Source organism: Mesoplodon densirostris, chromosome 16 (assembly GCF_025265405.1).
Source record: "Mesoplodon densirostris isolate mMesDen1 chromosome 16, mMesDen1 primary haplotype, whole genome shotgun sequence".
NCBI classification, from domain to species: Eukaryota; Metazoa; Chordata; class Mammalia; order Artiodactyla; family Ziphiidae; genus Mesoplodon; species Mesoplodon densirostris.
In genome coordinates, this window is record NC_082676.1 from 27310335 (window position 1) to 27322559 (window position 12225).

The window sequence follows — 12225 nt, forward strand, 5'->3', positions numbered from 1 at the left end:
CTCTTAGAGCACTTCTGTCACTCTTTATATTATTTATACCTATACTGTATCCCTTACTGGACTTTAAGTTTCCTGAGAGCAAAATCCACCTCTGACATGTCTCTTTATCACCCACAGCTCCTAATATGATGCCCTGATCACGTATCTACTCAAACATTTGTGAATGGGTGGATCTGTGGTCATGAGCAGGGCACTTCTGCCAGCTCGCAGAGCCTCCCCACTCTTACCACAACATCTTCCAAGATCTTAGTAGGGCAGGGCCTAGAATGAAATTCAAAGTGTTCATCCTCCAGTTTCTTCTTTGACTCTCGCTCCTGGATCCTCTTCTCAATTTCCAAATCAAAGCCAATAGGCTGAGTGGATGGCTTCACAGGCGGTTTCTTAGGCAAGATGGGCCCACCTTCAAGAATTCTGGGATCAAGTTCCTGTGCTTTGAATTTGTATCTGTAAGGTGAGAGTTTAAGTGACAACCACAAAAAATATTTTTTTAATAAAAATGAAAACTACATAAACAACAAAGTAGGCCAAAACCAGAAAAATAATGCTCATTAAGATTACCCATCATGCACAACAAAATTTCAACTCTCTTCATAGCCATTGTCTCTACCTCTAGAGCAAAGAATAAATGAGACAGTGTAATATTCCCACCACTTTAAAGATTGGGGTTTCTCTGCAAGAGGAAACTCCCCCTTCTAAAAAGAAGTAAAAGAAGGGGACTTCCCTGGTGGTCCAGTGGTTAAGACTCTGAGCTCCCAATGCAAGGGGTCCAGGTTCGATTCCTGATCAGGGAACTAGATCCTGCATGCTACAACTAAAAGAGCCCTCATGCTGCAACTAAGACGTGGCACAGCCAAATAAATAAATAAATAAATAATTTTTTTAGAAAAAGAAAGTACAAGAAGGAAGAAAGAATACAGGAGACAAACTCTAGCACTAATCACAGTTCCAGTTCCCTTGGGTAGCTATAAAAGGGTGAGATCTACCTAAACTAACCTCAGAGGACACTCCTTATTGGAATCATAAGTAAGTTCCCCCACTGCGACCTCCACAATAGTGTTTTACCAGTTTACACTCCAGGACAGCTCCATATTCCCACTTTCAATCCTTTCATCACAGTGGCAAGGCAGAGCCTGTAGCTCAAATGCCATAATTACCAAGGCAAGAAAAATAGTTAACTGTCCCCCTTACAGAACTGAAAGGAAAGTAGGCACATTCTTGGAACTCCTCCTCAAACACTGGCAGTGAAACTTACTGCTGCAGTTTCTCGAGCTCCTCAGCCTCCTGTTCTGCTGCACTTTTGCAGGTCACAGGTCTTGCACGATGTTTGGTTTGCAGCACAGGTGTCTGTGGGTCTCTGCATATCTTGGCCACAGACTTGGAGGGTAACAGAGCTGTAAACCGAGATCACAGACATTCACTTAGCTCTCCAAGACCCCGTTTACCTGTAGGTGCTGATTCAGCTAGCAGCCCAGAGATGCCAAACCACAGAGTGGCTGGCCCTCTACACTCAGCTCAGCTCATGTCAGTCAATCTGATAAACATTCAGTCCCTTCTCCCCTATCACTCTTTACTGAAGGGTATGATGAAGGCAGCCCTTGGGTAAACTCTGCTATCATCTTCTGAATCTGAAATCCATTTATGTCTGATGGATTCCTTTTCACTGCACAGGCCTGTACTGACTTTCTATTGACAGTGCCAACTATTCTGCTTGTTACTGACAAATAAGATTTTCACTTATTCCAGCTTTAAAATAAGGCCTTTCTAAAGACCAAGTAATAACTCCCAATATTATGAATTCCCTAAAAGTGTCTACATCAAAACATCAAGACCACCTCTCACAGAAAGTCAAACGGAAAAAGTAAGAAAAAACTATGTCAAAGCATCAATATTAAGATCATCACCAGCACTCATAGAAAATATTGATTTATCTGGCCAGGAGCAACCTTGTCAATTTTCAAAATTACATAGAATGAATCCTCTAATTTAGACCTTATTACCTAACAGTGGGAGATGGAAACCAAATCTACTTATTTTAGAAATAAGCCAGCCTTCAAGTATACATATAACTATTTTTGAGCTATAAGAGTACAAAGTTTTAAATAAAAATTGCAGAAAATAATTTTTCTATTTGCCAGGACCAAGATTCTAAGAGCAATGTATATAAGACTCTAACAGTCATGTATTATTTGGAAAGTCATGGTTAATATTTACATTTCCATTAGAATAAAGAAAGACATTTCATTATTTTCATAATATAAAATCTGATAGATGGTTACTAGAACATAATAACAATATTAGGAAATGCTGTCCTTAAAGGAATTCATCTGGCTACCTAACATAGCACTAAACAGTGCCTATGCAAAGGCAGAAAAAATTTAGAAACCTTCAAAGTCAAAACAAATAGATTCTGCTTTATCCAGAATACTACCCTACACTCTTGACAACTATTGTATACCACACCTCCACTCCTCAAACTTCTTTATCTTCTTTTCGTAGGAATTATTTTCATAAAGATAGATGCTATTAGATTAGATTACTCTTATCTGTTCACCACCAAATCTACAAACTCACCAGCACAAAAATATACAATGGAGAAAAGACAGCCTCTTCATGGTACTGGCACAAAAAGAGAAATATAGATCAAACTCAGCAGCACCTATACCCATTGCTCTCTTCTACCCTCCTTTCAAAGAACCATCACTCCACTTGTGCTAAGTATCCCTCTCCTACCTGCCTGCACAGGGACTTAATCATCGGTTATCTCTTTTCTCTCCTCTATCTTCATCTTCTTTCCCTGCTAAGGACCTCTCAGCATACAGACCTGCTCTCCCTATCTCGCACCTCCCTGGATTCTTACATCTATCTCCCTCCACATGCACAGCACTTACCATAATTTGTAATGATCTATTCGTTTATCTGTCTCACTGAATTAGAAATCTGATATTGAGTAGCACCAAGTCCGTTTTGCTCACTTCTATATACTCCCTACACCACACAGAGTGTCTGCTTTGTAGTGGTAAAACATTTATTGAATCGCTGAACAAAAAGCACACAACCTTAAGTGAATGGAATGTTTTCATTTTCTGTAGGTCAGTAAATGCACACTGACACATGGTAAAGATAGCCTTGATGTGTAATGACATCTCAGGTTAACTTAATTCCCCTTGGCCAATTATTGATCAGGAGGATCAAGGTGGTTGATGGGTATAAATGGACAGATAGCTGGGTGGTTTGAGAAATGCTCAACTATGTATACATTTGTTGTCTGCATACAGGCACATACCATGCTTTAGTTTAAAAGTGAGGATTTCAACTAAAGGCAAATTTGCGCCTAAGATGTAAGGAAAGGGAATTCTAGGGGAGGCTCCAGCCAGGTATGATACTGGAAAGAAACTTACTAATATCATCCTTCTTGCTCCTCAAGTGATATCTGTTAGGGGTTCGTTTATGGAAGGCTTCGACCTGCTGTGCAAGGGGCACATACGTAGAAGCTGTCTCATCAAATGTTCTTTTCTTTCCCTGGGACAGGTTGAAAGGCATAACAATGGTGCATCCCTTAGTCACTCGGGCCTGAAAAGAAAGAAGTTGTTCCCCAAATGAAGTGTTATGGAAGAGCTCAGATCTACCACAAGCCACAAACTCAGTACAGAGGATCAAAAGAAAAAGGGTCAGGGCTTCCCTGGTGGTGCAGTGGTTGAGAGTCCGCCTGCCAATGCAGGGGACACGGGTTCGTGCCCCGGTCCAGGAGGATCCCATGTGCCGCGGAGCGGCTGGGCCTGTGAGCCACAGCCGCTGAGCCTGCGCGTCCGGAGCCTGTGCTCCGCAACGGGAGAGGCCACAACAGTGAGAGGCCCGCGTTCCGCAAAAAAAAAAAAAAAGGGCCTGTGTAAATCCAAGATTCTTCTTCTTCTTAAGTTGTCAGTCCTTGAGCAAGGGTTATAAACAGTCTATTCCCATCTTTTAAAAAGGGGGAGAGGGGAATTCCCTGACGGTCCAGTGGTTAGGACTCTGTGCTTCCACTGCAGGAGGTGTGGGTTCAATACCTGGTTGGGGAACTAAGATCCCACAAGCCACAGAGCGTGGCCAAAAAAATTTAAAAGTAGAAATAAAAATAAAATGAAAAGGGGGAGAAAGCATCTAGCACTTAACAAATTATCTGTTCTGTAAGAGTACATAAGGTGATTTTTCCCAAGCATGTTAATGGGTTTTTTTTTGTTGTTTTTTGTTTTTTTTGTTTTTGCTCTACGCGGGCCTCTCACTGTTGTGGCCTCTCCGGTTGCGGAGCACAGGCTCCGGACACGCAGGCTCAGTGGCCATGGCTCACGAGCCCAGCCGCTCCATGGCATGTGGGATCTTCCCGGACCGGGGCACGAACCCGTGTCCCCTGCATCGGTAGGTGGACTCTCAACCACTGCGCCACCAGGGAAGCCCATGTTAATGTTTTGAAGCAATCAAGAGCAAGTTTTCTTAGAAGCGAAAAAAGCTACAAAGGTATCCCATTCCCCAGTCCCATTTAAAAATTTTTAATTGGGCTTCTGGACCTGAATCAGGTCAGGCAGCTGCCTGAATCAAATTCTCTCCACACATCCTACCAAAAACTGACTGATGAAGAAGCCTACTCCTTGGGTCATTAATTTTGATAAAATTGGTCTCTGATTGGAAACAGAACTCTTCAAGGACTTACGTCCCAAAGGAAGAAGCACAACCCCAGGATTTAAGACTGCAAAGGACTGACTTCACCAAGTGATGATGGTGACTGCAAATGCAAGGAGAAATTCTTAGTGCTAGAATTTTTTTTTTTTTTTTTTTGCGGTATGAGGGCCTCTCACTGTTGTGGCCTCCCCCGTTGCGGAGCACAGGCTCCGGACGCGCAGGCTCCGGACGCGCAGGCTCAGCGGCCATGGCTCACGGGCCCAGCCGCTCCGCGGCATATGGGATCCTCCCAGACCGGGGCACGAACCCGTATCCCCTGCATCGGCAGGCGGACTCTCAACCACTTGCGCCACCAGGGAGGCCCAGTGCTAGAATTTTTATTTAGGATTGTTACTGTTTTTGTTAGTGCTCTGGTAACAAAACTGGGTTTGAGTGGTCTGCCCCAATCCCATTTTCCCCATAAACCCTGTTATATTTTGCACACAACTTTGCAGACACAAGATTTTTTCAAAAATTCTGTAATAGCACAAGCTGTAACAAGCCTGTACCTACAATTTGCCACACATAATTCTATGTGTTTTGTGTACAATTCAGTTTTCTCAATTCAGTTTTCACAGCAACTTGATAAGATGCTTCCCAGAGACATAGAGTGATTTATCCAAGATTATACAGCTAACAGGGGCAAAGTGAGGATTCAGACCTATCTTAACTCAAAAACATATGCTCTTCTCAATTATATTATTGTAACTAGTGACCACAAATACTACACCAGAATCCTCACTGAATTACTAACAAGAATATTAATTTAGTCTATCAACTTACAGGAGACGGAGGATGCTTTCGCAGTTCAGATGTAAAGTTCACTTCCTTATACTCCTCCTGGTTCTTAGGATGTTGTTTGATTCGCTCATCTGTGAGGAAGTGGAAGTCAACTGATTTGGTTACCTGGCTCACTGATTTCTTCACAGGGAGCCCTGAGGGAGGAGCAGAGTAAAACACACAGATAACACTAAGAATAGAGAACATAAAGTAAGTCCCCTTTTATCCAGTCCTTTTGGTATTTCTATTACCATGGATCTAACTTTGTTTACTCTCTACATATAAGCCAACACTTGAAACAGTCCTCAGGGACACCAATATATGTGCCTTAGTCATTTAGTACTATTGGGTTTGAGGCCTTTCAGTCAGAGGCAAACCGTTATAAGGTAGCACAGGGGAGAAGAATCCCACCTCCCAGTTGTGGTCATAGCTCTGGAGACAGAGAAACTGGAATACTTTTGATAGGAAAAGCTATGAATTGACTTTAAAAGCACACTTAACTAAGCATCTCCAAGAGGGATACCCTATAAACTCCAGAGATGCTTTTCAACCCAGTAAGCAGAGCTTCACAGCTTTGACGCCACCAATGATAATTATGCCAAAGCAAAGCAGAACTCTGATCCCTTCAGCTCTCTCAATCATACTTTCCTCCATAACTACAACTGGATTCACTCAGCTGTCTTTTCCTCTGACTAGGATAAAATGGGAAGACAATAACAAAAAGCTGGTCTGCCCAATTGCTCTATCTTCTGTCTCAATCCTAGCTCCTTCTTTTTTTTTTTTTTGTGGTATGTGGGCCTCTCACTGTTGTGGCCTCTCCCGTTGCGGAGCACAGGCTCCGGATGCACAGGCTCAGCAGCCATGGCTCACGGGCCCAGCCGCTCCGCGGCATGTGGGATCCTCCCAGACTGGGGCACGAACCCGTGTCCCCTGCATCGGCAGGCGGACTCTCAACCACTGTGCCACCAGGGAAGCCCCCTAGCTCCTTATTATTCTAATACAAAGAAAAAGAATTAGGAGAAAAAAGGAAGGAGGAATTAACTCCACTTAGAGAAATGAGGTAAGGACTCATGGAAAAAGGCCTCAAAAGATGGGTGTGACTTCTTCAGTTAGAGATGGAGAGGAACAGCATGCTCTAAGAAAGGACCAACATATGTAAAATGTTCTAGGGAATGATCACTGGGATATGAATGGTACCCATGTCCAGGTTTCTAAATAAACACATCTTTTTATGCTGACTACTGACCAAGAAAGACTTTTGTGCTTTAGAGACTTCAAAAACCCTACCAAGATTATGAGAAGCACCCCCTCATAAATCAGACTCAATCAGAACCAAGCTGACCTGCTCCTGCAAGAGCAAATCTCTTGAATTCTTCATTCCTTTTCCGCATCTCTACCACCTCTTGCTGCATTTTCATTCTCTTCTCCAACTCTTGCTCCTCAGTACTTTTTAGAATCTTCTGCCTAAAAGGCAAATCAGTAAAGGAGATGGGAGAGGAGAGAAGAGGAGAAAGTGACTCAGTGGTTAAAAAAACCTAAAGGCATTATATAGATTAGATTTTTAACCTGTGATAAAATAACCATCAAAACCAAAAATTATTACCTAATAAATTGATATTAACTTAGATAACACTATGAAAAAAGATACAAAATTTATTCCAAAATATTGAAAAAGTTTCCGAAAAAACAGCTAAAATAGACTATAGAAACTATTACAAAATATCCATAAATTTGACTATATATAATGATTAACTTTTATGCTATAAGAAAAACTAAAACTAAAATACCAGTAGTAATATTTTCAACAAACATGGCAAGAGGTTAATATACATAAAATATATACTGTGATAGAGAGAACAGACTTAGGAGTAAAGCCAATGAGAATTCAAATCCCAACCCTGTTGTTTCATTTTCTGCCTATGTGATCTTGAGAAAACTATTTAACCTCTGTGAGCCTCAGTTTTCTCCAATGTAAAATGGGTAATATGAATACTTGTTCTCACAGAATACTTGTGACTATTAAATCAGATAATGTTTCTGAAATACTGGACACATAGCAAAAATTCAATTTAAAGTAACCATTCTTAAAAAAAATAACAATAAAATAAAGTAGCCATTCTTAGTAATGAGAACATCACTAAGACCACTTATAGATAAATAGAAAAGAAAAACAGATGACTCACCCAAGGGGAACTTTGGAAAAGATGCTTACAGTAACAGTTATACAATCTTGTCAGCAAACACATAAAAATTAAAATAATTTGATGCCATCAACATATCAGTTAAATTTGAAACAATTTTTAAAGTAAAAAAAATTCAATGCAGATGAGACTACAAGGAAATAAAAATATTCATTCAAAGTTGATGGCACTGTAAATTCACACATTCGTTTCAGAAATAAAATTAGCAATAAATATCAATAGCCAGAAAACTGACCATAATCTTAGATCAAGGAATTTCTCCTTCCTTATCCTGAGGAGACTACTCAAAGAAAAGGATCTGCCTGTAAAGATGTTCATTGATTCCTTATAATAGTGAAAAATCGGAAATAGCATTTTCAACAGGAAATAGTTAAATGTAATTTGATAGAATGCTAACAATCTATCAAAAAAAGGGTAAATGTGAAGATTTTGTAGCAGTACAGAAAATAAAATAGTCTCATAGCGAATGAATAAAGCAGAACCCAAAGATTGCTTATACACTGATTGTAAAAATATGTATTTTACTTGAGTAAAGTCCAGAAGGGAGCTTGGCAAAATAAAAACTGTTCAATTTAGGTAGTAAGAACCTTCACTAACTTTTTCCTTCTATATTTCTTTTACGTTTGTTTTAATAGTTAATTTTTTTCAATCTGTAACACTCAAACACCCACAAGGACATAAAACAATTTACCTTACCATAGTTATGGCTTTCGGAGTTTCCCAAGCTCCATGTGCATCAAACAGACTGTAGATGTACCCATTTGTAATTTTACTCTACTGACTCTGAAGCTGAAATTCAGGATAGAATCATACCTTACAGGTGGGATACAAGGCACAGTATGTCTGCCCTTGGCTTTCTCTGGGGAAGACTCATTCTTTTCAGAAGTATCTTGATGAGCACTGCCTTCTTCCTCTTCCTCTGGCTTCTTTTTATTGTGAGAACTTGAGTTGAAAAGGACAAAAAATATACTCTCAATTCCCTACAGCATATCCTGCTCTACCCTCCTCCCCAGATCTACCACACATGGCTTAAATTTTCTCATTCTTTAGGACAACAACCATGTTTCAACAGCAAGATTCTTCCAGTAGTATCATCAGATCATATATACCAATGGCTACAATGGGTGAACTTTGAGAATGCCAATAGAAGCCAGGGTAAGAGTTGTTTGATGATGGTTCAGGAGGGTAGGAAGAGATTCCAACTGCTCATCATCAACTGAACAAATGCCAGACAGCTAGTTGTCTTCTCAATATTTATTCCACTTTCTTTCTTATTAACAGAACCCCAATTTTGCTCGGGGCAGCAATGTATGAAGGCAAAAGTATTGTACTTGCTTCAACGGTCTCTACTGCAACTAGAGGGGATCTAATTTACAGTTCAGTCAACTGAGGTATAACATAAGTGTTTCTGGAAAATATTTCACTTTCCTGATATGGGTGCTGCCCCTCTCTTTGCCAGACCCTTCTTCTTCTCTCAAACATGGATATGATACCTAGAGATATAGTAGCTATCTTCAGGTATGAGGCAACAAGCACTAAGAAGAAGCTAAGAAACACAGAGCAGCCATCTTGAGCAACAAGTATGAAAAAAAACCCTAAGACTCAAAGAGATGTCATTGAACCAAAGCTAGCAGCAAACTACTTTCAGACTCTGTGAAGCAAATAAATCACTATTCTTTAAACCTCTCTAGTTAAATAGGCTATTACCTTCAGCAAAATACATTCCTAACTGATAAAAATAAGAACAAGCACCACGTATTCTGCTTCCTATTACTATAGGAGCAAACGGGGTAAAATCTATGTCAAAAGACAGAAGCTGTGGCTACTTACACTCTCATTTTTTTGGAGGGTGGAATTTCATTGACGATTACAGGAGTAGCACATCTCTTGGCTTTCATTTGTACATGATGTTTTTCTTTCTGTTCCAAATTCTTCTGAGCAGAGAGTCTAAGAGATCTTCTATGGTAGAAGAATTGACAAAACTTATTTGTAATGAATACATCTCCTATATATGCAAATACTCCTCAGAAATGTGAAAATATGTCGAACTACAAAGGGCTATAAAAAGTGGTATTATTTCTGCTCTAAAAAAAAAGTGGCATTATTTCTGCTCTAAAAATCTAATACCTTCTTGTCTTACTGATAGTTTTTGAAAATTCACCATAAAATGTTGGTACTTAAGTGCATTGGTGTTTGTAAATTAGACCTCAATAGAGCTGATTTAATTTTGTAAAAAGGCACTGGCAATCACCTAGTACAACTCCCTCCTTTTGGAAGTATGAGTAAAAGTAAAAAAAGATGAGGTGATTTGACCCTGTTACACAGCTAATTGCTGTCAGACTTAAAATTAGAAATCAGACCTCCTGGAAATTTACTACCAAGTGTTTATTTTCTCTACTTTCTTTTAGCCATGGCCCCCTATTTTTGTTAAAATATATAACACATAACAAAAAGTACACAAAACAAAAATTAAGTTAAATGATTACAGAGTGAAGACTCATGAAATCACCACATAGACTAAGAAACAAAACACTGGCAGCAGATGCTATCTTGACTTTTACAGTAATGATTACTTTTTCTTTATCATTTTACCATACAGACATGCATTCCATAAATATGGTCTGTTAGTTTGGAAAGGAAACAAAAAACGTTATGTAATAATCAGACTACTGCAAGCATTTTTTCTGTCTTGGTTTATTTTACTCAACATTATGTTTGTGAGATTCAACCACACTGACTCACATAGTTCTAATTCACTGATTTTCAATGCTGTGTAACATTCATTGTAGGAACATACAATTATTTATCCAGCCTACTGTTGATTCTCACATAATGTCTCTTGATGTACACATTGTTGTTGGGTATGTTAAGTTGTAAGATTGCTAGGTCATTGATAGACATTGGTTTATCAACTAAAGTTATTTTCCAAGGCGCCTGTACCAACTTATGCTTACACTGACTAATTTACAAAGTCTACACTGCTCTACATTCTCCAAAACAGTTAGTATTGTTGGACGACTTAATTTTAATCATATAAATTGGTACAGAGTAGAAACTCATTGTGGTTTTTTAATTTGCTTTTCCCAGTGAGACTGAGCACCTTTTCACATGTTTTCTGGCCATTTGGCCATCCTCTTTCATAAAGTGCTAGTTAAGTCTCTTGGTTGTTTTCTACCACATTGTCAATCCTTTTCTAATTGATTAATAGGAATTCTTTATATTCTGTGAATATGAGGCCCTTTGTAGGTTTTTAGTGTTACAAATATCTCCTCTCAATCTAGGGGTTGGCTTTTCACTCTCCTTATGGTATCATCTGATTAGACAAATATGCTCAAATACAACAACCTCCTTCCCTAAAAGCATGTCAGTGTTTTTCTGTGTGGATTCTATTTAAGAAATCTTCCACTATTCCAAGGTCATGAAGATATTCTCCTATATTTCCTTACATGAGCTTTAGCTTTCACATTTAGAACTACAATCCACCTTGTACTGACTGTTTTCTATGGAGTGAGGTAGGGGCTAATTCTCATTTTGTTTTATGTGGCTATCCATTGTCCAATCATTGTTTATTGAAGGGGGAAAAATAAAAACACCCTCTCCCCAAAGGTCTGCAGTACCACATTTGTCATATATTGTGTCCATATATGAGAGAGTAAGCTTTTATTTGATTCCATTGGTCTCATTTATCCTTGGGTAATACCACAAAGTCTTAATTACTGTAGCTTTATAATATTGTTATCTACTAGAATTTATCAATGTCCAAAATGAAAACCTTTGGGATTTTTGTAGAGATTGCATTGAATCTATACATCAGATAAAGAGATTTGACATATTTACATTACTGAGTCTCTCAAACCATGAACATGGCTATGTCCTGCCATTTATTTAGATCTTGCTTAATTTCTCTCAAGTCTTAAGATGTATTAGTATATATTCAAATTTTTATTAGATTGCATAGAGTACCTAATTTTAAAATCTTTATCATAAAGAATTTAAAACTTAGTAAAAAGTGAAGAGAATAATATAATGAACCACCAGGTACTACTCATTTCAGCTTTAAAAATTTCAACTTATAGCCAATCACACTGTCAATTTTCCCTCCATCCACCCCACCCCCAGCTTTTGAAGCAAATCCCAAATTTCAGATCTTTCATCTGCAAATATTTTCATACCAATCTCTAAAAGTACTCATAAAAACAATTACATGGAGTAATGCAGAGTGCATTTATCATGCAAATCTTCTTGTATATTATTACAAAATGTACACAATATATAAAAATATGACTACTTGAAGGCACTGAAAAGTGACCAAAAGCAGGCAGAAAAAAGAGAAACATTTATCCATGAAAAGCAACTACAAAGGTTAAGAGTTATGAGTTAGTAGCTTTTTTGCCTGAGGGCACACCCCAAATGCGGCAGCTCCAGCAGCAGAAAACTCTAATCTCACTGGCTGTAGATAATGGAAGATAGAATTCAGGCCAGTACAGCAGCTGGAAACTTAGGAGGAAAGTCCCGGAAGTGAAAGAGCTACAGAAAAGGTATCACCCAAAGT

The 12225-nt window shown here is 38.9% G+C and overlaps 1 protein-coding gene across 3 annotated transcripts in view; it reads right to left on the reverse strand.

Annotated features, from left to right (window-relative positions):
- The window catches only part of TPX2 (TPX2 microtubule nucleation factor), a 55765-nt gene that overhangs the window by 16841 nt on the left and 26699 nt on the right, over positions 1-12225 (reverse strand). For all 3 annotated transcript variants that reach the window (XM_060120085.1, XM_060120082.1, XM_060120084.1), the window contains exons 6-12: positions 9504-9632; positions 8487-8615; positions 6815-6936; positions 5476-5627; positions 3399-3570; positions 1253-1391; positions 228-444 (exon numbers count right to left, since the gene is read on the reverse strand). In XM_060120085.1, the coding sequence (XP_059976068.1) occupies positions 228-444; positions 1253-1391; positions 3399-3570; positions 5476-5627; positions 6815-6936; positions 8487-8615; positions 9504-9632 (1060 nt within the window). The remainder of the gene's footprint in view (positions 1-227; positions 445-1252; positions 1392-3398; positions 3571-5475; positions 5628-6814; positions 6937-8486; positions 8616-9503; positions 9633-12225) is intronic.